Source organism: Onychostoma macrolepis, chromosome 19, assembly GCF_012432095.1.
Source record: "Onychostoma macrolepis isolate SWU-2019 chromosome 19, ASM1243209v1, whole genome shotgun sequence".
Classification (NCBI taxonomy): domain Eukaryota; kingdom Metazoa; phylum Chordata; class Actinopteri; order Cypriniformes; family Cyprinidae; genus Onychostoma; species Onychostoma macrolepis.
In genome coordinates this window covers 27,274,015-27,298,678 of record NC_081173.1, presented here as the reverse complement: position 1 = coordinate 27,298,678, position 24,664 = coordinate 27,274,015, and the positions used below count along the sequence as shown (strand labels likewise).

General features: G+C 35.1%; 1 protein-coding gene across 12 annotated transcripts in view; it reads left to right on the top strand.

Moving 5' to 3' along the window:
• pou2f2a (POU class 2 homeobox 2a) overlaps positions 1–24,664 on the top strand; it is a 70,293-nt gene that overhangs the window by 42,354 nt on the left and 3,275 nt on the right. For 2 of the 12 annotated variants that reach the window (XM_058754718.1, XM_058754712.1), the window contains 14 exons: positions 7,628–7,696; positions 8,240–8,274; positions 9,322–9,378; positions 10,445–10,558; positions 11,689–11,931; positions 16,261–16,393; positions 16,511–16,602; positions 17,582–17,782; positions 18,388–18,529; positions 18,622–18,770; positions 22,361–22,546; positions 22,807–22,855; positions 22,941–23,088; positions 24,462–24,535. In XM_058754718.1, coding sequence (XP_058610701.1) covers positions 7,639–7,696; positions 8,240–8,274; positions 9,322–9,378; positions 10,445–10,558; positions 11,689–11,931; positions 16,261–16,393; positions 16,511–16,602; positions 17,582–17,782; positions 18,388–18,529; positions 18,622–18,770; positions 22,361–22,546; positions 22,807–22,855; positions 22,941–23,088; positions 24,462–24,535 — 1,681 coding nt within the window. In that variant the 5' untranslated portion in view covers positions 7,628–7,638. Of the gene's footprint in view, positions 1–2,437; positions 2,713–5,465; positions 5,586–7,627; positions 7,697–8,239; positions 8,275–9,321; positions 9,379–10,444; positions 10,559–11,688; positions 11,932–16,260; positions 16,394–16,510; positions 16,603–17,581; positions 17,783–18,387; positions 18,530–18,621; positions 18,771–22,360; positions 22,547–22,806; positions 22,856–22,940; positions 23,089–24,461; positions 24,536–24,664 lie in introns of those variants that run through there. The other 10 variants (XM_058754720.1, XM_058754721.1, XM_058754717.1 and 7 more) reach the window with 10 other exon arrangements.

The following is a 24,664-nucleotide window of genomic DNA, read 5'->3' as shown; positions in this document are numbered from 1 at the left end:
AATAATTGGGTAATACTTACCAATTTAAATTTAAGGGTTGAATCAGGTATTTAAAAATTGCAGTTTATCATTTTTTACAGTGTACTGTACAGTGTGAGGTAAAAGTTTGTGATTGATGGTTGTGTGGCTTGGACACATTTTACAGATAAATAAACATGTTTCTGTCTTTAGTGTTAAATGTTGTAGTGTAGTATTTGTACTATGTACATTTTATATGTTAGATCCGAAATCTTGGCAATAATATCAAACCAAAAATTATGGCATAAAAAAGTATTCCTTTTTACATTTTTATAATATGACACTTTTTTTTTTCTTTTTTTACCTTGCATGTCAGCTTCACATTAAAATCAGACTCAAGCAAAGATATACTGTATGTATATACATGTGTTTGTGTACACGTCGTTTGGCACCTAATTACATCAAAACTAATTGGGGCAGTGCAACTAGTCTGTGATCAGTGGGCCACCGTTATTTATAGAGCCGTCCCTGCCTCCTGTTCCTCCGAGGCAGACGTACCCCTCACTGGCCTCCCCAAAGGTCAAGGGGGGCAAGACCAGGGGGAGGGGGGATGAGGGAGGGTGCGCAGCGGACTGACCCTTGACCCTAACACACGCCACCCAGCATCCCTCTTTCAGTCCCTTGCACGGACACACACACACACACATCCACGCGCCGTCTGTCACGGCCCTGACAGGCGTTACAGAGGAGCTTCGGGGGCACATAAAAGGGGGCCCGAAAACTTGCTAAACCCCTGACCGTGACCCTGAGCATTACACACACACATATTCACAAGACAGATCCATTATGAGCTCTGGGGTAAAAGGCTTAAACTAGAGGACGCATCAACTGTCCTGTGGGTGAATCAGTGTGTGTGAGGGGTCCGTGTGGTGAAGAAGTGTAAAAGTGTGTGTATGCATTTTCAAAACAAATGCATGATGGTTGTATAGCTTGGATATTGCACGGTTAAATCATTAGTGTGACACACAAAAATCAAGGTTTCAGACACTTTCTTACATTACAGCTAAAATTTGTAGTAGGCTATTAGCCTATTAGTAATATTTGTACTGTGTACAAGCAATATTTTGGATCAAAAACATTGGCAATAATATTAAACTAGAAATATTAGATGGACAATTAAGGGCAGACAATATTTCGAGAGTGAAAACGAGGTTGTGCAGAGTAGACATGCAGGCTCTTTAATTAATTACCAGATTCAACATTGAAAGTAAATCTTATTATTATATTATAACATTTCCCGATGACAAAAAAAAAAAAAAACGGATTGTGAAAATTAGACGTGATATAGGCTTATTAAATGAATATGAAAACCTCGTTTCATGGCGACCGTACCAAATAATGTCTGTCAACCTTTAACTGGCATCATGGTTAAAACTCTTAAAAATATAATTGTTTCTCTTTTAAGTCTCAGAATCAACATCGACATAATTTACCCTGAACAAAATGGCTTTCCAAATATAAAAAGCTCAACCAAACATAAAAAAGAAACGTTAAATTAAAAACCAGAGGAAGAAGTTGAAGCAGAAACGACTTGTGATATCGCTCGTGCAGTAGCGAGTGATTTAGTTTAGTAATCATTTATAAATAGAACCTATAGGTTATCTACATTGAAATTAAGCGCATGTAAAATGTAAAATTACCATGAGGAGAAAGCTGAAAGGTGGAAATATCAGGAAAACGTCCGTTCGATCGGTTAAGACTCCCGTGCTGGTTTAACATCGGCCTCCCTTTTAAGCTAAAACCTATTTACATTTAAAAAGCAGCTTTGTTAATCAACGCCATAACATATAAATATGTAAAATGAACAGGACAAAAAGTTGAAGTGGAAAAAAAATGAGCAGAAATCGCTCGTTCGATCTGTAAAGCCGCATGTGAAGCAGGTTTCACGCCTGATTGTTAAAGGCACTGCTGCCCTCTTGCGGTTCATAAGCGCTACTTCAGTTTCATTTTCGCTGGGCAGATGTGGTAATTTTAGCTCATTGAGACCAAGCAATGGAAAAGAGAGGCGTGTGAAGAACGAAAATGAGATATGCATGTTTTTCGTTCTTGTGATGAGCACTTTCCAGCCACCCCAGCACTTTCTTATGCTGACTTGAGCTGTCTCTTTCTCTTTCTCTCTTTCTGCCTCCTTCTTTCTCAACACTGAGCTACACCACTTCAAACCAGCCTTGATAGCTTCCCACAACAAAACGACAGAGAAATAACCACCTGTTTTACCTGATATATGTCTCTAGATAATAACTTTTTCCTTTTTTGTGTGAGCGTTCACCCGTACCCTCGTTCAGAGATGTCAGAGGAAGTGTAGGGGTGAAATACAGCGGTGTTTGGGGGTGGAGAGAAAATGTGGGAGGGAAGAGAGGAGAGAGTGACTGTATGAACCCATATCTCATTCATTCTTTCATGTGACAATTAAATGTAGTTGAACGAGGACAGCCGTACACTTTTCAAGCTAGAAGTTTGAGTCAATAGCCTTGTGTTGGGTATGGAATCTAATATTGAAATAATAGTATGAATATTCACTCTGTAATTTGCATAAATTGATCATTGAGAGCAGCGATTGGTCTGCTCGTTAGGGCGCCGTGAGCTGGACTGAAGTATTGCTCACTGATAAACCTGAGAGACTCAGACAGACGCAGACAGAAGGCTGTGGTTTATTTATAAAATGGCGGCTATGGCGAAATGTCTGAATTCCAGGTAAGTCAGTGTCTTTCTCTCTCTCTTTTCCTTCCCTCTAATGATCTCTCGAGAGGGGGCCGCAAGGTTAATTAGCTTCGCCTTCACTAACAGACTCTGCTAATGAGAGGACATCAAAACTAACTGGACTGAGGCCAAAAGTAATGAAATGTCAGGAGCAAATCTCTGGAGGAATGCAAGAGACTTGAATATCAGTGTGTGTGTGTGTGTGTGTGTGTGTGTTTGTATATGAAGTGTAATGTATGTTGGTGTGTGTAGAGGCCTGGTGTATGCAAACAATCTGTACATGCTCCCATTACTTTTTAATACACAAGAATGTTAGAGAGATGAGGCAATAAGTGTGAAAAATCAGTGGAGTACATGTTTTATTTATATAGCAGCTTTTCTATACTTATAGGTCTCTCTATAACCAGAAAAGCTCCTGGTGTTTCAGTCATATTAGATTACAACTAAATAAACCACAACCCAATAATACAAAAAGCCAGATATTGTTAGAAAAGATGATCTTCTAGATTTGAATGTGTTCCTACTAGGAGATATGAGCAGCTCTGCTTAGTTTTTACTGTACTGTTTTAAAGATGTTCACATAAGGATTTATTGTTGTGAATTAAGTTGTCATCAGGGCAGTGTTGCTGTTTTTTTTTTTTTTGCTGTGTCTGCATTTTCTCTAGTGCTTTACTCCATGTTATAGCGTCAAAAATAATGAAAGAAAATCATTAACCCACTTTTGAGGCTTATATCTGTGTTTGAATCACAACCTTTTTTTATTTTTTATTTTATTTATTCGAATATTGTTTTTCCACAACAATACACCTACATAACCATAGGCAAAACATAAATCTATTTTTTATAATCATTAACTAATTTTTTATGTTGTTGTTGTTGTTCATTATTTTACTGTAACAACCCTTCCAAAATGAAATTACATGCAATTCACATGCCTCTTAAATTATTAAAGTGAAAAATTTAATTATAGCTTAAAATAACTTTCCTAAAGCTATATTTGAAATCTAAATGGAATCAAATTTAATTGCATTAAAAAGGGTAATTTCATATTCATAATGAAATTGTCATTACAAACACACACACATATACATAACATACTGTGTGTGTGTGTGTGTGTGTACAAGTATATTACGTATAGTACAAGACTTTTTTTAGGTATACATATCGGTTTTATCAATGAATTAATAGGTGCATTTTAAAAATACAATTTGAAAAAAAACAAAAAACCACAAGAATTTTCATTTTAAGAATACGGTTTGTAAATTTGTTTCCCTCGGCCAGTTTTATGCCCTTTAAAAAGATGTGACTGATGCTGATTTATTGAGATTTTCCAAGAATATCTCTCACTCTGTCGTTCAGAGTGTGTGTGTGTGTGTGTGTGTGTGTGTGTGTGTGTGATGAGAGTGAGTGGAAGGCCACACACTTAAACAGGAAATGGGGGTGACACTGACTCACACAGCACAGAGGTTGTGGGTAATACTGACACAGAATCGACTGCATGTGAATCAACCTTCACGTTTTTCACTCTATTTTATATTTCATAACAGTGTCATCGGAATGATATTTCCATTTGGGCTTTGTGAGGTTTATGGTTAATTAGTCATTTTTGTTGTGTCCTTCGAATAAAAAGGTCAGTCATTACTAAAATAAACCACAGGCTTTCAACGAACATATAGCTATAATGTAAAATGCCTTTTATTCTATAATGCTGAAAACAGTATTTTTTTTTTATAAACATTTTTGAAAGGAAAATAATTATTTATATGTGTCACATAGGCTTATGAAAATTAAATGCAAAACAAAAATATATATTTTAACCATCAAACATGTTCAATAATATTTTTAAATATTTATTTTAAATTTTTAACATTGGTATGATGATATATTCAGTATAGTGATATATTGTAAAATAAAAGCATAATACAATAAGCTGGCTATAATTGGCTGATGTGGACTAAAATGAGAAGACAGCTATTATGATATACTGCAACATACCTTACAAATGTTAATATTTTAAGGTTATGAAGTTATGAAAACCAAACACACTTCAATATTTCTCAAAGTAACACACAACCCAGACAACCACAGAAAACAATAGAAAAATAGCACTGGTACTTGTAATTTCCTGCCAGGTCATCATAACGTTAAGTTTCCGCACATTTCCTTTAATCCTGAACCATGTATCATTATCAGCCACACTTTTGTTGTGAAGGTTTCTTGAGGTTTATGGTTGATTAGAGATCATAAAGGTTCTTTATATCACATTATACAACAGGTTCGCATTCGTGCAGCAGAGCATCAGTGTTTTCTTTAAAGAAACTGATAACGAGAAGCTCTTTGTGGATCTCAAAAAGGTTCCTGAAGCCTTTATTTTTAAGTGAGAAGGGTCTCGAGTCAGACGCTCAGATGAAGGAAGTGCCAGACACTTTTATGCAACCGGCACGTCACATTCGCCTCTAGGCCTTTCGTGGCTTTGCATCATGACAAAACAGCTCGGTGGCACTTTGACTGTGATTTACACTGTGCTTACGATCGCAGTGTCTGGTTCACCTCACCGGTGTGATTGTCTGGAAGCAGGTGATCAATCTTTTCTTTCATTTCCACTCATTTGACTATCAATATCAGTGAGTAATTCATCCTAATTTAGTAACTCACTCGAATGAGGTGGGCGGCGGAGGATGGAGGTTTCGTTTGACTCGGTTGGAAAGTGGCTTTAATTTGACTTTGCCTTCTATGACTAAAGCAAGTGAAATTTGTGAACCACCAAAAAGAAAAGCGCCCACGGCCGGCATAGTGGCATATAGAGTGCAGGAGCTGTTCTCATCGAGTGATCGGAGGACAGAGAGAGTTGAGCAAAAAACATTCCGGTGAGTCACAAACACCGACCTGCAATAACTCATAATATATCACTAGTCACTAAAATACTGCTTATTCTAATATTACTTGAATATCAGGTTAAAAATGTTGCTTTGTGTGTGTGATTATTTTGAGTTGGTCAGTGTTTGTTTGTAGTGGAATTTAGTTCTTTTGATTTTTCATTCATTTTTAAACATTCATGCATTCAAGTTCCGATCAATTTCAGTGTTTCATTTTAAATAATGAGGTTTGTTGTCTAATTGAAATATTTAATATGCTGACAAACATTTTGGTGTAGAAAGAGTTTTCACTCAGAAATTGCTAGTGCAAGTAACACATTGAAATAAACGTGAAATTTTGAAGTATTGAAACTGAAATGTTATTTTACTAATCCATTTTATTTACTTCAAAAACATCAAAAAAAAAAAAAAAAATTGGAGTTTTGATTTCATTTTGACAATTTATTTCAATTGAATATATGCAATTCAGCAAAACCACGCTGTAAAAATGTATTTTTCAAATAATGAAAAAATAAAAATAAAACATCATTACAGTGTTTAATAAGAAAATACTGTTTCAGTCTTTCTGCTTCAAAATTTTACATTTAATTTAATGTTACTCGCTGTTTCTTTTTATCTGAGTAAAAAAATTTTTCGGTGCATACAAATCTATGTTTTTAGTTACATTTATGAATGTTTGTATAATAGCTGTTCTTGTTTGCATGAATGCCTGTGAACTTCCTTTTTGCTAATTGACATGATTGCTTCCATACAAATAATCTTTGCGATAGATCTGATGTCCAGCGCACACGTTCCAGCCTTGTAATATGAACTTAGTTAACATTAAGTAAACTGGACAAGGAAATCAATTTGTTCTTGGAAATGGCCGTGTAGATGGTCTGAGGTGGCCATCAATTTCACCGCGAGTAAGAAAGAGAAAAGCTGTTATCCTCCTGCGAAGTGCAACACGTGCTCTCATGGGATGAGATCCTCTCCTGTCCACATTAACAGCTATTGCGGGTGTGTTTGTGTTTGTGTGTGTGTGTACGTGAGTGTGTATCTGTATGAATGATGGCGTGCAGGGTGGGACATGCCCCTCCATCCCTGCTGCTCTCTGGGAGGCGCAGGTGCTGTATTAGGATGAAGAGAGTGTCAAACAGGACCAAAACAGAATGAAATAGAAAAGTAAAGGACAAAGGAAAGACAGATAGAGCAGTTGAGCTGCTCGCTGAATAGTTTTGCTGATGGAAATTGACTTTTGATGCTTTTGAAGGTTTTGTTTGATTTGTTATCCACTGTTTGGATCAGGTTGTTATTAATATTATGATTTTAATGATATTGTATGATGTTAGATGTCATATATTATTGTATTATATTTCAATAATGTTCTTTTATAATGTTAAAATATTTTTTTTTTAGTTAAAGATTAATTAAATAATCTGTCAGACTTTTTGAATGCATTGTATGATATTTAGCTATAAAGTTTTTTTTGTTTATTTTTTTAAATTCTTCTATTGATGGGATTTTAAAATGAGGTGACAATATTTGCACTTTTATTTAAAACCTTAATTGAGCTACTAAAAAGTTGTCCTATATTCCTTAAAAGTCAAACTTAAAACAAATGCATGAATTCATATTGTTTTATCAAACTCTGTTACTTTAGTAAAGTAGTTATTACTCATAAATAGTTGATTAGATATTTTAAAGAATTATGTAAATTAAAAAAAAACACAGACAGTTTTCTTTTATTTGTTTTTGAAATATACTTTAGCATGTCCAAAAGCGTAATTCCAGTAACACAAACAATGTTTATTTATTTATTTTATGCAATCTTGCATTTTTATGCAAATGTGTCATAAAATGACAGTAAGCTAACTGGTTTCGGCACCTACAATAGACATTTAAATGTTTTAAACCATGACTTCTCATGATGAAAACAGGTTGTTTGTCAACTACGCTTTTATGTGGTTGATGATTTGAAGCCGATTGACAGAAAAGCTTTTCAAAGCTACTGCCAGAAGTGTTTTCAGTCGGTTTCTCTCTCTCTGTTTCAGTAGATATCAGGATGTCTAAAGCCGTCGAGGACGACAAGATGGGGACTGAGCTTCCAGTGGACAGTACAGGTAAAAATCAATATTACGATTGATTATTGAAGATCTATGTGAGCCTGAATGCTTTAAGATGTAGTAGAAATGCATGTTATGTTGTCATCTGTATAATCAATATAATTATTGTTATTAGTATGTGAAATCATGAAGATCTAGAGGTTTGTGTGTAGGAGTGATGATATTGTTGGAGAGAAACACTGCATGTGTAAGCGTGTTTTATCATGTACATTACTATGATTCATGATTATTCCTAGATGTGTTTGTGTGTGTAAGTGTGATGAGATTTTCTTTTGGCATAATTCTCACATTTTCCACTTGGTCTGAATCACACACAGAACACTTTAGTCAGCCGTGGCCCCAATCTGACACACACACACACACACACACAGCAGCAGCATACAGTAACCCAGGTTAAACGCTCCATGGTATTCCAATAATGCAATGCCTCTGGCTAACCAGACCACGCTTTTGTTGATGTGAGGGCCGGAGCCTGAGGCACTATTCTGACCTGATGTGTCCTTCATGTGTGTGTGTGTGTGTGTGTGTGTGTTTCTACAGACTCTGAGAGGAACAGTCCAGAGGCCAGCGATCAGGTGTGTGAACATCTTTTAGTGCTTGTTTTTTTTTATTAGTGGTTCGATTGTCAATTAATCTGTTTTAGTAAAAAAAAATGAAAGACGTTCTTGAGAGGTTCTCCAAAGAAATTTAACCATCTAGATCGGGGTTGTCAAAGATTCGATTTTGAGGAAAAACAAAATACATATATGTGGCAAAAGATGCTAAAAACCATGCATGTATGTTCAATCAAACCTTTCTTTTAATAACACGCAGCATTCGTCATTTGCAAATGTCGTCCCAGGTGAATGCAGGGACAGTCCCGTGGCTAACACGTTCATCTTCTCTCTTTGAAGTTTGAAGTTTGTTACTTACTGCATTTACAGTATGGACAGATGCAATGAAAAATGTGATGGTTACGAAGTGAACTTCACAATTGTTTTCAAGTCTCCTCTGAATGAATATTGAACATGGTGTATTAATACTGATACACTCTTAAAAATAAAAAGGTTTTATTGGCGTTGATGGTTCCATGAAGAACATTTACCATCCATAGAATCTTTCCATTGCAAAAAAGGTTATTTATAGTGGAAAAAGTTTCTTTAGATCATAATTCACACCAAGAAAATAACAATTATTTTAAGAACTAATCACTGAAAGGTCCTTTAAGGAACCAAAAATGCTTCATCTATGGCATCACTACAAAAACACACTTTTGGAACCTTATAGAATCGTTAACATCCATGGAATATTTCCATTCCACAAAATGTTCTTTATAGTGGAGAAGGTTCTTTAGCATATTAAAATGTTTTTGTCACACTAAGAAAAAAGAAAAAAATGATTATTTTAAGAACTGTTCACTGAAATTATTTTATGGCACTGTTGCAAAAACCTTTTGTAACCTTTGTTGTTTAAAGAGTGTATTTGACTGAGAACCAGACCTCTAATTCAACACACGGTTATTTTCTATGCCTAAAATTGTGAAGTGTTCTGTTTTAGATTATTTATTCAAGCTAAAGTTACCCAGTTTAGGCCAGTGAGATTAATCCATTTTGCCCCTAATCAATTTTTCCCGTCTTGTTCAGACCCAGCCGATGAAAACAAGTCCTTTCTGCCTGTCTCCTGCACCCAGCAACACAAAGGTGTGTGTGTGTGTGTGTGTGTGTGTGTGTGTGATTTATTTAGTTACATCTATTTTTGCTCAGATGGATGCCCTCAGGTAATTCTCCGTTAACGTTGTAATATGCAAATGAGATTTCTTTAGTCATTTTGAGCTGCATTCCTAACAAGATGCCAGAAAAGATACATGAGAGAGAGGGAGAGGGAGGGAGAGAGAGTTGACGCATGAAAGGTTTAAAAGGAGATGAATCAGTCAGAAGTGAGGTTAAACGAGACAGATCGACCAGTGCAGGACAGTTGTAGTTAGCAGAGAATTTGAACTGCTTCTCTTCTCTTAAATCGGTGAGTAATCAAATGAATAACTGGAAGTGTGTGTGTGTGCATGTGTTTACATATGGAAATGGACTTTGTTTGTGGTTTTTGTCTTTGTCAAGAAAAGTCATTTTTGTTGGCGTAATCAGTCGCTGACATTTAGTAACGACAATTTGCATATCAGTTACAAACTAGCTGTACCAGTACCAGTAACAAATGATTCACTGAAATGATAAAAATGAATAATGCTATTTTTAGTCTTAGTATTTAGTGCATTTTTAATGGATTTTTGATCATTAAATTAAAATACTTTACAGAAATTGAATGATAAATAAATAGTACTAAAAATAATTTCTATTTGTTTTATATTGCAAGATGCATTTTTGTGTGTTTTATATAGTTGCTATTTATGTGATTTTGTGTGTGTGTGTGTGTGTATACCTGTTTTTCTATTCAGGTGGGGACTTAAACCTGAATACACAAAGACTCATGGGGAAGCTAATAAATCACACAGAATGAAGTTTTTTGAAAATCTAAAATGCAGAAAGTTTCCTGTAAGGGGTAGGTTTAGGTGTAGGGTTGGTGTAGGGCAATAGAATATACGGTCTGTACAGTAGAAACAGCATTACGCCTATAGAGAGTCCCCACAAGGATAGCAAACCAGACGTGTGTGTCTGTGTGTGTGTGAAGAGTGTTAGTGTATTATATTATCAATGTTTATGTGGGTGTTTATTATATGCATATACACACATATTGATGTATGTGAATGTTTGATAGGTGAAAGCCGAGGAGGCCGTTGAGATGACCAGTGTTCACGCTCCTCCACCTCCTCCAGCTCAGCCGTCTCTGCCACACACACAACTCATGCTGGCGGGCAGTCAGCTCGCAGGGGTATGAGCTCACCAACACACACACAAACACACACAGGTCTGCGTGATGAAATAAACATGTAGGCTAGTGAAGATTTTAAAAACGAAATATTTGACATTTTTGAGGAGAAACAAAACAGCACTAAGCAGAAAGCTGCAGTTGAAGCTGCATTGTCTCGTTTTCATTTATCTCACTTGACACTATGACACTGCCTATGGCCTAAATTAAAATGTAAAAAAAAAAAAATTAATAAAATGAAAAATAAAAAATCTCAGCACCACCCAGATTTTAAGTGCTTATTTTTAAAATTAAATATAATAAATTATACATTTAATGAGTTTGAAAAATTCTATCTTGATTGTTAATGTGGCATTTTTACAAAATGAAACATTTCAGTTATATATTTTTATTGTACAAATTACACGTTTTATACATGACTTTCCCTGTTTCTAGTGCAACATGCAGCGACAACTGTAAATAAACCATGTAAATAAACCAATCAAATAAAAATGATTTTTTAAGTTGTAAATCAAACATGATTGGAGAACATTTTATAAGAGAATACCATTTCAGTCTTTCTACTTCAAATTGTTTAATTCAATGTGTTACTTGCCAATTCTTTGTTAAATTTACTAGCAATTTCTGAGTGAAAACACTGGCTTTGTGGTACTTCAACTAAACCAGTAGTTCAAGTTTAGGGCAAAACAAAACCCTGAAATTAACTTATTTTTATTTGCTATATTATGTAATAATTAATCTCAATGAAAACAAATAGAGATGATATATGGATACAAACAGTGGAACATACCTGGCAACACCAAGGTCATGGGTTTGATTCCCAGGGAAGGCAAGAACTGATCAAATGTGTTTCTTGAATGCGGTGTTAAATATAAACCCATCTGCCAAATGCATAAATGTAAATAGATACATGGATCTCTCTCTTGCTCTCTTTCGCTCTCTCTCTTTTGCTCTATGCTTGTATTAACTAAATGCAACTACATGTCTTTGTAACTTAACCGTGCTGTGGATGCCATTTTAGGCTCTGCTTGATTAAGAGAAGGTGCTACAGACGCCGCCTTTTCTGCTTGGTGACGCTCTTCTTTTCTCCACCTTTTCTCTTCATCCCTCGCTCCTGTCCTTCCTGTCTTCAGCTGGCCGCTCTCCTCCCTGCACAGCAGCAGCTGTTGTTGCAGCAGGCTCAAGCGCAGCTGTTAGCCGCAGCCGTGCAGCAGTCAAACGCTGCGCATGCCGCCCATGCAGCCGCGGCAGCCAATCAGCAGCAGCAGACGCAGCAGCAGCAGGCCAATCAGGCAGCAGCACAAGCCCAGTCTCAAGCCAAACCTGAACAAGCTCCGCCTCCACTTTTGTCACAGCCTATCCAGCTCACTGCCCAGGTACTGTCAGCACTGCGGATGTAGGTTTTCAGGAAAGTGCAGGCCAGATTTGCATTTTCCTTTATTTCACTTACAAGAACATTCCCTGTTAAACAAACTTCTTCAGCAGCATCTGTGGCATGCAGCCAGTTATGAACAGAAAATAAGAAAATGCAGTTTGCCCATTAGTTTGTAAATAAATAAGAAACATGTTTACATTGGAATTCTTTCAACACTGTATTTAAATATTTAATTAATATATAAAGTAAATAAAACTATTTAAATTTGAAAAATCCTAATGCAAAAATACATCAATTTTGTTATAGTTTTAATATTAAATTTTTATTTTATTTAAATGTATTTAATATGTATAATCCTAATACAAAATAAGATCATTTTAATATAGTTTTAATATAATTAAATTATTATATTATGTTATTTTGCTATTAAATGTATCATTAAATAAGTAAACATGTTTACAGTGAAAGCCTTGCATTAATACTGCATCTAAATATTTAATAAATATATAAAATAAATCATTTGAAAAAAAACTAATACAAAAACAATATTAGTTTTATTATAGTTTTAATATAATGTAAATTATTATATTATTTTGTTATTTATCTGTATTTAATACAATTTGAATATCATTTGGAATCAATTTAATTTCTATTATGCATTTTATTTAATTGTGTGTGTGTATATGTCATAAGACAAAAATAAGAATTTTAATATTGTTTTTTATAATAAAATTATTATACTGATATTTTATTTAAATGTATTTAATGCAATTTAAATATAATTTTGAATGAATGTATTTAACTTTTTATACATTTTTATTTAACTATATACAGTATATTCAGTTAAATGAACTTTTAATGCATTTATATTATGCAAATACAATTTGAATATATAGTCATACAGTCATGGCCAAAAATATCGACACCCTTGCAATTCTGTCAGAAAATTGTTGCAGTTGCAAATGTTTTGGTACTCACATGTTTATTTATTTTTTTTGTTTGCATTGGAACAACACAAAAAAACAGAGAAGAAAAGGGTCCGTGTTCATTCGTTTTTTTATTTAAAATTTAAAAAGAAACATGAGAAAACGGCACCATTTTCGTTTTTCGTTTTAAAAAAATAAAAACAAGAAATCGCCTTGATTTGCAGTTCTTACATTCAGGGGTAGAAAATGGATTAACAGCTTGAATGTTCGACATTATAGGTGTTACCAATTAAATCAGTACCAGCCAAAGCCATCTTTGCACTGTACAGAAGCTGCATCTTAAGTTAATGTATTTACACAATTAATGTTGCTCAGACAGCAATAAATGCATTAACACAGCAATTTCATTATGGAATGAGATTAATGTTTTAAACAAAAACATTTTGAATAGCCTACAGAAACATGAAATGAGCGACAACATGAAACAACTGGATACTTGAATTATGAAGGTTACATCGCCAGTAGGTGGCGGCAAGTCATTGTGTTGATGAATGAGTCAGCGTCATCAATAAGCAAATGGGTCATTGAACCACTCACTCAAATGATTCATTCAAAGACTCAGATTCATTCAAGAATGAAACGCCTGTGTTTTAAGTCAAATAAAACAGACTGTTTTGTGTCTAAAATGAAATCAATTTATACTCATTATTAATGAAACTGTACTGTCTAAAATAAAAGTTATGACTGCTGGATATACTAAAATCAATACTGCTCTGCGCTTCACTATAATGTAAATGCATTCGGCCCGTGTTGTCCAGTGCGTCACGCAGCATTGCCACACAGATTTTGATAACTGAACAGCTAAATAAAATGTGCGGTGCGCCAAAGAAATAGACTAAAAGGGTAACGTGGCTGCAGATCCAAGGTACATACTTCTGCAATAAGCACCTAATAATTGCCATAGAGAATCTATGCCTACACAGAAGTAAACCCCGTTCATTTGTTAGTCTGGTTGTTTGATGAGAGAGAGACGATATGCAGGAGTTGCAAAAAACGTTTTAACAGTGGAGGACTCTTATTCTGTTACACAGTACTGAAGACGACATGATGATGGCACTGTTTCATTTATGGCATGACCAATCAGTGAAAAGAGGCGTTGAATTCCCTCCCACATGTGGAAATCGAACATTCAAGCTGTTTATCCATTTTCTAACCCTAATGGAAAAATGGAAAATCAAGGCGATTTCTTGTTTTTTCATTTTTTTGAAAAAACGAAAAATGAAAATGGTGCCGTTTTCTTATGTTTCGGTTTACAATATTTAATCAAAAAACGAATGTATACGGTACACGGACCGAAAAGTCAAATCTGATACAATTCCACACAGAACCCAAAAAATGCACTAGACAAAATTATTGGCACCCTTAACTTAATATTTGGTAGCACCCCCTTTGGAAAAAAATAACTGAAATCAATCGCTTCCTGTAACCATGAATGAGTTTCTTACACCTCTCTACTGGAATTTTGGACAACTCTTCTTTTGCAAACTGCTCCAGGTCATTCAGATTTGAAGGATGCCTTCTCCCAACTGCTGTTCTGAGATCTCTCCACAGGTGTTCTATGAGACTCAGATCTGGATTCATTGTTGGACATTTCTGCTTTGTTTGTAACCATTTCTGAGTGCTTTTTGAAGTGTGATTCGGATCATTGTCCTGCTGGAAGACCCATGACCTCTGGTGGAGACGCAGCGTTCTGACACTGGCCACTATGTTCTTTGGTAATCATCAGATTTCATCAGATACCGTTCACACAGTCAAGACATCCAGTGCCAGAAGTAGCAAAGCAACCGAAAAACACCTTTGAACCTCCACCATGTTTGACTGTAGGGACTGTGTTCTTTTCTTTGAAGGCCTCATTTCTTTTTCTGTAAACAGTGCCTTGATGTCCTTTACCAAAAAGCTCTACTTTTGTCTCATCTGTCCACAGTACGTTCTCCCAGAAGGATTGTGGTTTTGTCACATAAGTTTTGGCAAACTCCAGTCTTGCTTTTTTTATGCCTTTGTGTCAGCAGTGTTGTCCTCCTGGGTCTCCTACCATAGCGTCCCTTTTCATTCAGATGGCGACGGACAGTGCGAGCTGACACTGTTGTACTCTGTGTCTGCAGATCAGCTTGAATTTGTTTGGAAGTTAATCCAACCATTGGTGTTCTTTATCCACCATTCGAACAATCCTTCGTTGTAATTTTTCATTAATTTTGCTCTTCCGTCCACGTCCAGGGAGGTTAGCTACAGTGCCATGGGCTGTAAACCTCTTTATGATATTGCACACGGTGGACACAGGAACCTTAAGATCTCTGGAGATGGGCTTGTAGCCTTGAGATTGTCCATGTTTTTCCACAATTTTTTCTCTCAAATCCACAGACAACTCTTTACACTTATTTCATTCCTCCATGCTCAGTGTGACACACAAGACAAAGGTTGAGTCAACTTTTCTCCATTTTAACTGGTTGCAAGTGTGATTACTATATTGCCCGCACCTATAACTTGCCACAGGTGTGTCTAAATACAAATTACAGGAGCATCACATGCTTGAAAAGCAATTATTTCTTACAATTTCGACAAGGTGCCAATAGTTTTGTCCAGTCCATTTTTGAGTTCTGTGTGAAATTTTATCAAGTTTGACTTTTCTTCTCTGTTTTTTTGTGTTGTTGCAGTGCAAACAAAAACAATAAGCAATTGGAACAATTTTCTGACAGAATTGCAAGGGTGCTGATATTTTTGGCCATGTTTGTATATAGTCAGTCATTAACAGAATGTGAAATGAGACTGGAGTTAAAATATTAAAAAAAAAAAAACAAACAAACAAAAAAAAATATATATATATATATATATATGTGTGTGTATATGTGTGTATATAAATATATGTATATATATATATATATGGTAACACTTTACAATAAGGTTCATTATTTAACTACATTAGTTAACATGAACTAATAATGAACTGCACTTATACAGCGTTTATTAATCTTTGTTAATGTTAATTTCAACATTTAATAATACATTATTAAAATCTTGTTAACATTAGGTAATGCACTGTGAACTAACATGAACTAACAATGAACATCTGTATTTTTATTAACTAACGTTAGCGAAGATTAGTAAATACAGTAACAAATGTATTGCTCATGGTTAGTTCATGTTAGTTAATACATTAACTAATGTTTAACTAATGAACCTTATTGTAAAGTGTTACCATATATATATATATATATATATATATATATACATACAAATTAAGATTTACCTGAGCCAGTTGTTTGCAGTTGACTTGTAGAATAACTGGATCTTTTCTCTTGTTCCCCCTATCTTTTGTTGCTCACATTTCTTTATTTCATTCTCATAAGGCTTTCTGTCATTCTCTGCAGGACATTCAGCAGTTGCTGCAGTTACAGCAGCTGGTCCTGATGCCCGGTCATCATCTACAGTCTCCAGCTCAGTTCCTGCTTCCTCAAGCCCAGGCTCAGCAGAGTCAGCAAGGTGAGACACACCTGTTCACACATTAGTTCATTATTTGCCTATGGGGTCTCTGTCACACCAGTAACATTTGTGGGCACTGATGTCTTTAGTGAGAAATTGTCATTCATGCTCTTTCAGGTTTGCTCTCGACATCAAATTTGATTCCACTACCTCAGCAGAGCCCAGGGAGTCTCCTGACCTCCCCATCTAGACTGGGCCTTCAAGCACAGGTATGAAACCGAAACGGGTTCAAACTACATTGTTGTCAACCTCATTATTGCTTATTTAATTAGCAAGTGGTGTCCAGTTATCATCTCAGTAATAAATATGGTTATTTTTCGTTTTTTATCAGTGTTAATGGCAGTTTTCAACAGTCCAATCAAATAATGAGTCAATAGAAGGTCAAGCACATTGCATTAGGGGATACAGTATGTGACGCAGTGTGCTCTGCTATGTATGGAAAATGTAAAATTGTATATCATATCATGTATATATTACCATTCTAAAGTTTGGAGTCAGTAAGATTTTTATTAAAAGTATTGGTTTTAAGTTAAAAGTCTCTTATGCTTGCTAAGGCTGCATTTGTTTGATCAAAAATACAGTAAAAACAGTAATATTATTACAATTTAAAATAACTGTTTTCTGTTTGAATATATTTTAAGATGTAATTTAGTCCTGTGATCAAATCTGAATTTTCATCATCATTATGCCAGTCTTCAGTGTCACATGATCCTTTAGAAATAATTCTAATATGCTGATTTGCTGCTCAACAAACATTTCTTATTATTATCAATGCTGGAAACAGTTGTGCTGCATTTTTTTTTTTTTGAGAAAGTGAAAAAACAGCATTTATTTGAAATATATTTATTAATTATATACTTTTTTTTTTATTACTGTCACTTTTGATCAGTTTAATGCTTCCTTAATAAAACTATTAATTAAATTTTTTTTAAATCTCACTGACTCCAAACTTTTGGAATATTAGTGTATGTATCGCATACTTCTACAAGTTTGTAGTGTGCTATAGTATGCCATCGTCTAGATTTGTTCCCTTTCAGCTCTAAAATGTTGGAAAAGATAGGGGTAGAAATGAATATAATGTGAAACTTGAGGGGAATCATTAGTAATATGTTTGAAATGGAAGCGTTGTCTGTCTTACACTACACCCGTGTTTGAGAAAGTAGTGTGTTTCCCCAATCTGTGCTGTAGCATCATCTTGACGACAGGCTGTGGTCATTGCAGAGGGAGAAGAGCGTGGAGAGCGTTGTGAGCTCCGCCCCCTCCTCAGCCCCACCCATGAGCTCCGTTCCCACGGTGACAGCACACGCCGAGGAGCCCAGCGATCTGGAGGAGCTCGAACAGTTCGCCAGAACCTTCAAACAGAGGAGAATTAAACTGGGCTTCACACAGGTGTGTGTGTGTGTGTGATGATTTTTTTAGATTTTCTGTCACAGTTCAAAAGATGTTCTTAAAAATCTAACTTAATATATAAACTTTCTTTCAAGACACTTTTTTTGACATGCAGTTAATAAATACAATGAAATAAACATTATAAACAATACTTATTTATCATATTTATAAGATTATTTATAACATAATTAAGGGTAGCATCTTAATCATAATAAATCTTTATTTAAATGCCATTTTAATACAGCTTTAATGTATTTAAATTGTTAGTATTTTTTTGTATTTTTATTGAAATTTATAATAATTTATATATTTGAACTGATTTAATAAACATTTAATGCATTTGACATCTTTTTATGTTTTATTATTAAAAAACAATACTTACTGGTATTTATCATATATATATATAAGGATATGTATATAATTAGGTTAATTAGCTTACATTACATTTTTCATTAGCTTTTTAAAAGTGTTCTTTCATTTTTTTTTTAATGAAATACCATTTTAATGCAAATTGGAAAATTTTTATGCATTCAATGAAAGGATTATTTGGTAACTGGTAACTGGTATTTTGGTAAATGGTAACTCTGCTCCATGTCTTCCTGCAGGGGGACGTGGGTATGGCCATGGGTAAACTCTACGGCAATGACTTCAGTCAGACCACCATCTCACGCTTCGAGGCTCTCAACCTCAGCTTCAAGAACATGTGCAAGCTCAAGCCCTTGCTGGAGAAATGGCTGAGCGACGCAGGTATGTGTTTCTGTCAGTTTTCTTTTGCTGTTTCACAATAGCGTTCCTTGTGATTCATGTTACAGTGTGTGTGTGTGTGTTTTGTGTAACAGAAACCATGGCGATAGACAACATGCTGCCGAGCCCCAGTTCGCTGTCCTCACCTCTGCTGGGCTTCGAAGGCTTGCCTGGACGCCGCCGAAAGAAACGCACCAGCATCGAGACCAACGTCCGCATAGCCCTGGAGCGCAACTTCATCTCGGTTAGACGCACACATCAACACATCACATGTAGCAAGATTTTCATTTTCTTTCCACAGAAATTGTATTTCGTTCACATGACTCGGATCATTCTGTACAGCACACCTCAGCTTCAGAAATGACCTCTTTTTTGCTGTCTCATGATAAAAAATAATATATTGGTTTTTGAAAATGCTGATGCCTTTTTCTCTTTCTCTCTCTCTCTCTCTCTCTCTCTGGAGAATCAGAAGTCTGCTGCAAACTAATTTATTGCAATATACAGTATAAGACTTATGTCACCACATTAAACCCTTATACATCTGGCATGATTGTAGAAATATTACTCAGCCATTTTTTACGCATTAGACATTAAATTATATGCATTAAACAAATAATATCAGTCAATACTTAACTGTTCCAGAAGGCTCTCTTTGGAAAGTGGAGTGATTTGACAGTGGTCCCCAATTAAGGAAAAAGAACAAATAAAAAAGAGCATAATATTATATTATAAATAAATTACAAAATAATTAAAAATACAATGATATATAATATAGTAATAACGATGATCATGTTTATTCTATCTTATTACAAACTGCTTGGAATGTTGTTCATTTTAAGGTCTATTTGGATCAAAATAAAATATAATCCCAAAATATACATCATATAAAATGATAAAATATAATTCCACAATATAATATGTAATATAATATGATAAGTTAATCTGGATAAAATAAATGAATGCAAATAATAAAATAATATTCCAAAGTATAATAATATATAATATTATAATACTCTTATTATTATAATTATAATAATAATAATGCATTTTATTGCAATGCTTGCCATGTTCATTTGTAAGATCAAATAAAATAAAATTTTCTTTGTTTGTAAATTGATTTGGATTGAATAGACAGACAGACAAACACACAAACAGACTAAATCAATCAGTCAATAAAACTGTGTATTGCTTTACACAGTGAGTGGAACACCAAGTAGCACTAAGAGCTTGTAAATCTAAAAACCAAAAAGGAGACAAAACCCAGACTACACTCATTTCAAGATCATTTTATTGTCTTGCCACAAAATACTGATTCATTAATTCTCAAGTTGTTTGGCTGCACTTGCATCACAAAAGCACTGCATCACAGTTCTCTGGTAAACACCACACCTGTGTTGGTAAGACTGATGTGTTTTTCCGAGGAAACCCATCTAAGATCAAGTCAAGGCAAACAGCCAATATACTTGAGGCACTGTTTCTTTCTGTTTCTGTGTAACTGTACTTGTAAGCATTATGGTCAGTTCCTAAACGCTCTTAAGACTAGAACCGCCAGGGGTCGCTGCATACCTAAAACCGCCAGCAGGTAAATTTTACTCGCGCACATTACAACTGTTTTTATATGGCTAAAGAACATATTATTTCACTGTATTGTGCCACTATCTTCACAAAGAAGTGTTTAGAGTCATGAAATGATTATGTCTAGTCATCAACTATATTTTTGACCTGCTTTATGTTCAAGGCTTTTTTTATGCAGGCCACTAATCACTTTTGATAATGGTCAATATAAGCTAAACAAGCCTGCACTGACAACAAGAATTAGAAGGAAGTAAATACATAGTTGGGTGGTGTAATATTATACTACAATGTCATTAGTTAATATATTAAGATATGAAAATATAATCATATTAGATAATATATTAACCTATGTTATTTAAATTACTAAAATAGCCAATAGACAATAATGAGCAATAATAATTCACCACACTGCATGATGCGATGACAAATTCAAGCGCACAGCTTCACCTAATTAATTATTAATTTGTTTAGTTATATCATTTATAATTTGAATAAGAGAACAACACCAATAAACTTCAGGTAATATCAATAAAATGTTTTTATTCATTACATCATAAATCAGAATTTTTTTCTTCTTCAGGAAATGGGCAGACTAAATAGCACCACAGACACGAACAATAAACGATAGAAGTGGCAAAACAAAAATTCAATAATTAATCCAAATTTTGAACAATTATGAGTAACATTAGGCTAAAACAGAAATGATATCTTAATCGCTGTCAGACGCTTTACTTATCTCCCCACCATCAGACTCTCATCGCCCATGGTATTTAGGGCTTCTTATACCTCTTCAGCATCCATAAATCACCTTATTTTACTCATTTTGTCTTTATTTATGAAACTGATAACCGCTAATTCAGTGAGTGAAAGGCGTTGCCTAGCAATGTACAATGTTAAAACATAAGCGGCAAGAAAACGACGGCGCAAAAATACAGGCATTATGGGTAAATTTGACCCGCGTGGCGCTTATAGGTATAAATGCCCCGTTTTTTTTATCTGGTTTTATCTAAACAATTTTTAACAACAGGGGATTGTAAATCACACAATTTTAGTAAAAACTCATTCAAGAAACATTCGTAAATATAGGAGTAAATTCTGAGTAATTTGCACGTAAAATGGACCTTCCTGAAAACTCTCCTCCGGATTCACAAATGCTTCGTACACATTTGATAGTTAAACATGTGTATGTTAATGAATTCCAATCATTCGTAAATAGGGTGCTCGTGCACGCTCATTCACAATTAGCATAATCCCCGCCTATGAATTACAGCTACGCAAATTGCGTTTCAAGGAACGCAGTGGAATAGCCTATTCTGGTCTGCTTTCTCAGGTTTGGCTCCAGTATATTGCATAAATGCTAAAAAGACTAATAGGTCATATGCCTAACAATAAATATTCAGTAACGTGCGTCCACCAAAGCGTTTTTAGCCAGCTGAAAAAATGTCAGGCGCTCTTCTCAAAACGGCCAGCTGTTGGCACTTGAGGATGCTTTGGTGGCGCAGTGTTTTTCCAGCTGTTGGTTTGGTTTCTATGATGTGGAATATCCAAGGCAGTAACGTATTACCAGTATCTCATTTTGAAGAATATTACTGAATATAAAATGCAGTAACCAGCGATATTAACTTCTCTATTGTTGTTCAGTTGTTGTACAAGTAGGATGATTGACAGTGACAAGCGCTGCGTTTTACCCAAAGCTAAACAGTTATTAACTCTCAGCTACAAAAAAAAATAATAAGAAAAGAAAAAACTGAGCAAACGACCTTGTAAAATATTAAGATGGCAGTGCATCAAAATTCAGTGTCATCAGTTCGCCAAAAAGAACACAGAATGTTTTACGCACCATTTACGCGTGGTAGGGAGCAGGCGTACATTTCTTTTGTACCAACTAACATTTTGAAAATACGAACACTTTCATGAATCCGAAAATTTACTTCAGAACAGCTTTTCGAACTATTTACACAAAAAGTCGTTCTGCTCGTGTTTCATGAATGAGGCCCAATGACTGGGAGACTTCAATGTTTCATAGAAAATCTGTTAATGTACATTTTGAAAAACAGCCAAGAGGAAAATTTACCCCGTGGCGGTCCTAGTGTTAAGGATTCTACAAATCTGTATTTACATGCATTTTTGAGTACCAGTTGCTCAACTGGAATTTAGCATTTCATGCATCAACATGAAATAGTTTCGGGCTGAAACCTGGTCTTGGTCCAGGTGTTTTTGTCATATGTCATGTACTCATGCGCCTCGTCTCACCCCCAGAACCAGAAGCCTACCTCTGAAGAAATCCTGCTGATGGCCGAGCAGCTCAACATGGAGAAAGAGGTCATCCGAGTCTGGTTCTGCAACCGGCGGCAGAAAGAGAAGCGTATAAACCCCAGCAGCGCCACTCCTCCTCTGCCCAATCATCCTCCGACGCACAAACCGCCCTGCTACAGCCCGCACATGGTACACCCACTCACCACTTTAGCCACTGATCTGGCCCGAAGCCGTTTCTGCAGACGGCTGTGTTCAAATGTTGTTTGTGTGGTGCATGGTGAGAATAGGCACAAAATGCCGTACCGAGGAGACATGTCTGGTCATGACGTGTTTGAATAATGTTTCACCAGAAAATGATAATTGGACCTTTGGAAGTAAAGGAAAATATTAAAGAGCATCATGAGGAGAAGTACGTTTGTTAATTAGAGTCGTATTCCTTTTTCCTGTAGATGTCCAGTCAGGGACTGGCTCAGGCCGCTACCAGTCTCAGCACAACAGGTAAGAAGAGCAGTTCCAATGAATAATGAACACTTCAAATCTGTGGTTATAAGTACAGACACTGAATCCTTCCTCTTAAATCTAGCCGTCAGTCCCACACCTTCTGTGGCCTGCCCTCTCAACCCCAGTGGACATGCAGCAATGAGCTCCGCCCCTTCCTCCGTGACTCCGCCTCCTCTCAGCACAGTCAGCCCCACTCCGCCCAGTCTCAGCAGCCCTGGCCTGAACACAGGGTGAGAAGCTGCCTCATCTGTTTAGGGCAGGAAAATGCTCTTTTGATGCTGTTTTTATAGTAATGATGAAAAACTTTTTAAAATTGAAACAATAATAATAAATAATAATCATTAGTAATAGTAAATAGTACATTATTGTAAATTATTCTAAGGGTGTTGTTATGATAATATTAATATTAATGATGAAGATGATTATTATTATTTAATTATTTATTTTGGTCAACTAAGAAAGTAATATATCGAATTTATATATATATATATATATATATATATATATATATATAAATGTTAGTTCATTCATATTTATTATACTTGACATTTGAAATTTTTTGCAAATTTGAACAAATTCAGAATCCAATGTTATACATAATGTAAATGATTTTAGACCAAGACAGTTAAATAAATACATACATACATACATAATTTTATCAATTATTTGTTTAGGTTGTTTTTATCAGCTAAGAAAGTAATATATTGAGTAATGTATAATGAATATTAATATATTCTTGTTTATTATATTTTTACATTTGAAAAAATATTTGTACAAATTCTGTATCCAATACTGTACATAACGTAAATGATTTTAGACCAGGACTGCTCCAAATGTAATTAATAATAATAACAGTAATAAAGACTATTATTATTAATAAACAATCAATTAACAATCTAACATATTGAGCGATACAATATTATGAATGTTGATTTTTCTTGTTTATTGTACTTTAACGTTTGAAACCACATTTGGAAATTTGCACAAAAGTACAAAATCTAGTGTTACATAATATAAATAATCTTTGATCAGAATTGTTACAAATATGCTTAATAATAATAATATACAGTACCAAACAGGTTGTTTCAATCAGTTAACTATTTCTGAATCATAAAATATTGTGAATGTTCATTTATTACTATTTATGATACCTCTGATGTGCAAGAATATTTGCATAAATCGGGCATCCAGTGTTCTGCGTTTTGCAGAATGTCGTGATCATAAATTGTTGAGTTCATGAAGCCTGTGATTACAACAGAGTGTATTTCTGTCAGCAGCTTTCATTATGACTAAGCATTCTGAACTGATAATAATTACAGCTTTGCTGTAGTCTTATCATACCTGTTTTCGCAATGCTATCTCTATTCTCACTTGTGTTCCAAACCTGTCAGTTTTAACCTAAACCGCATTTTGCTGAATTTCTTGTTCTTGAGTTTTCTTTCTTTGTCTGGCTCATGTAAGTCTTTCCAGCTTGTGAAATGAACACAAACTCCACGATGAACGCGGTTGCTCTTGAAATGTCACTAAAACTGCTTGCTTCTCTCTGCATGTATGAATGGCGTGTGTTTGTGGGCACGTGTAAATAACACCACACACGTTACAGGAACACAATGATGGGTGTAAGCACAGGAATGAACCAGGCCCTCATCAGCAGCAACCCTCTGGCCACAATGCAAGGTTTGTCATAGTGAAGAGGACAAGATAGAGAAAAGGCTTGGAGAAAAAGATGGCTGCATGAAAGTGTTTTGATAGAAATATATGGAGCAGGAGAACATATTTAGAGATCAGTTAGAATAACATGAGGGA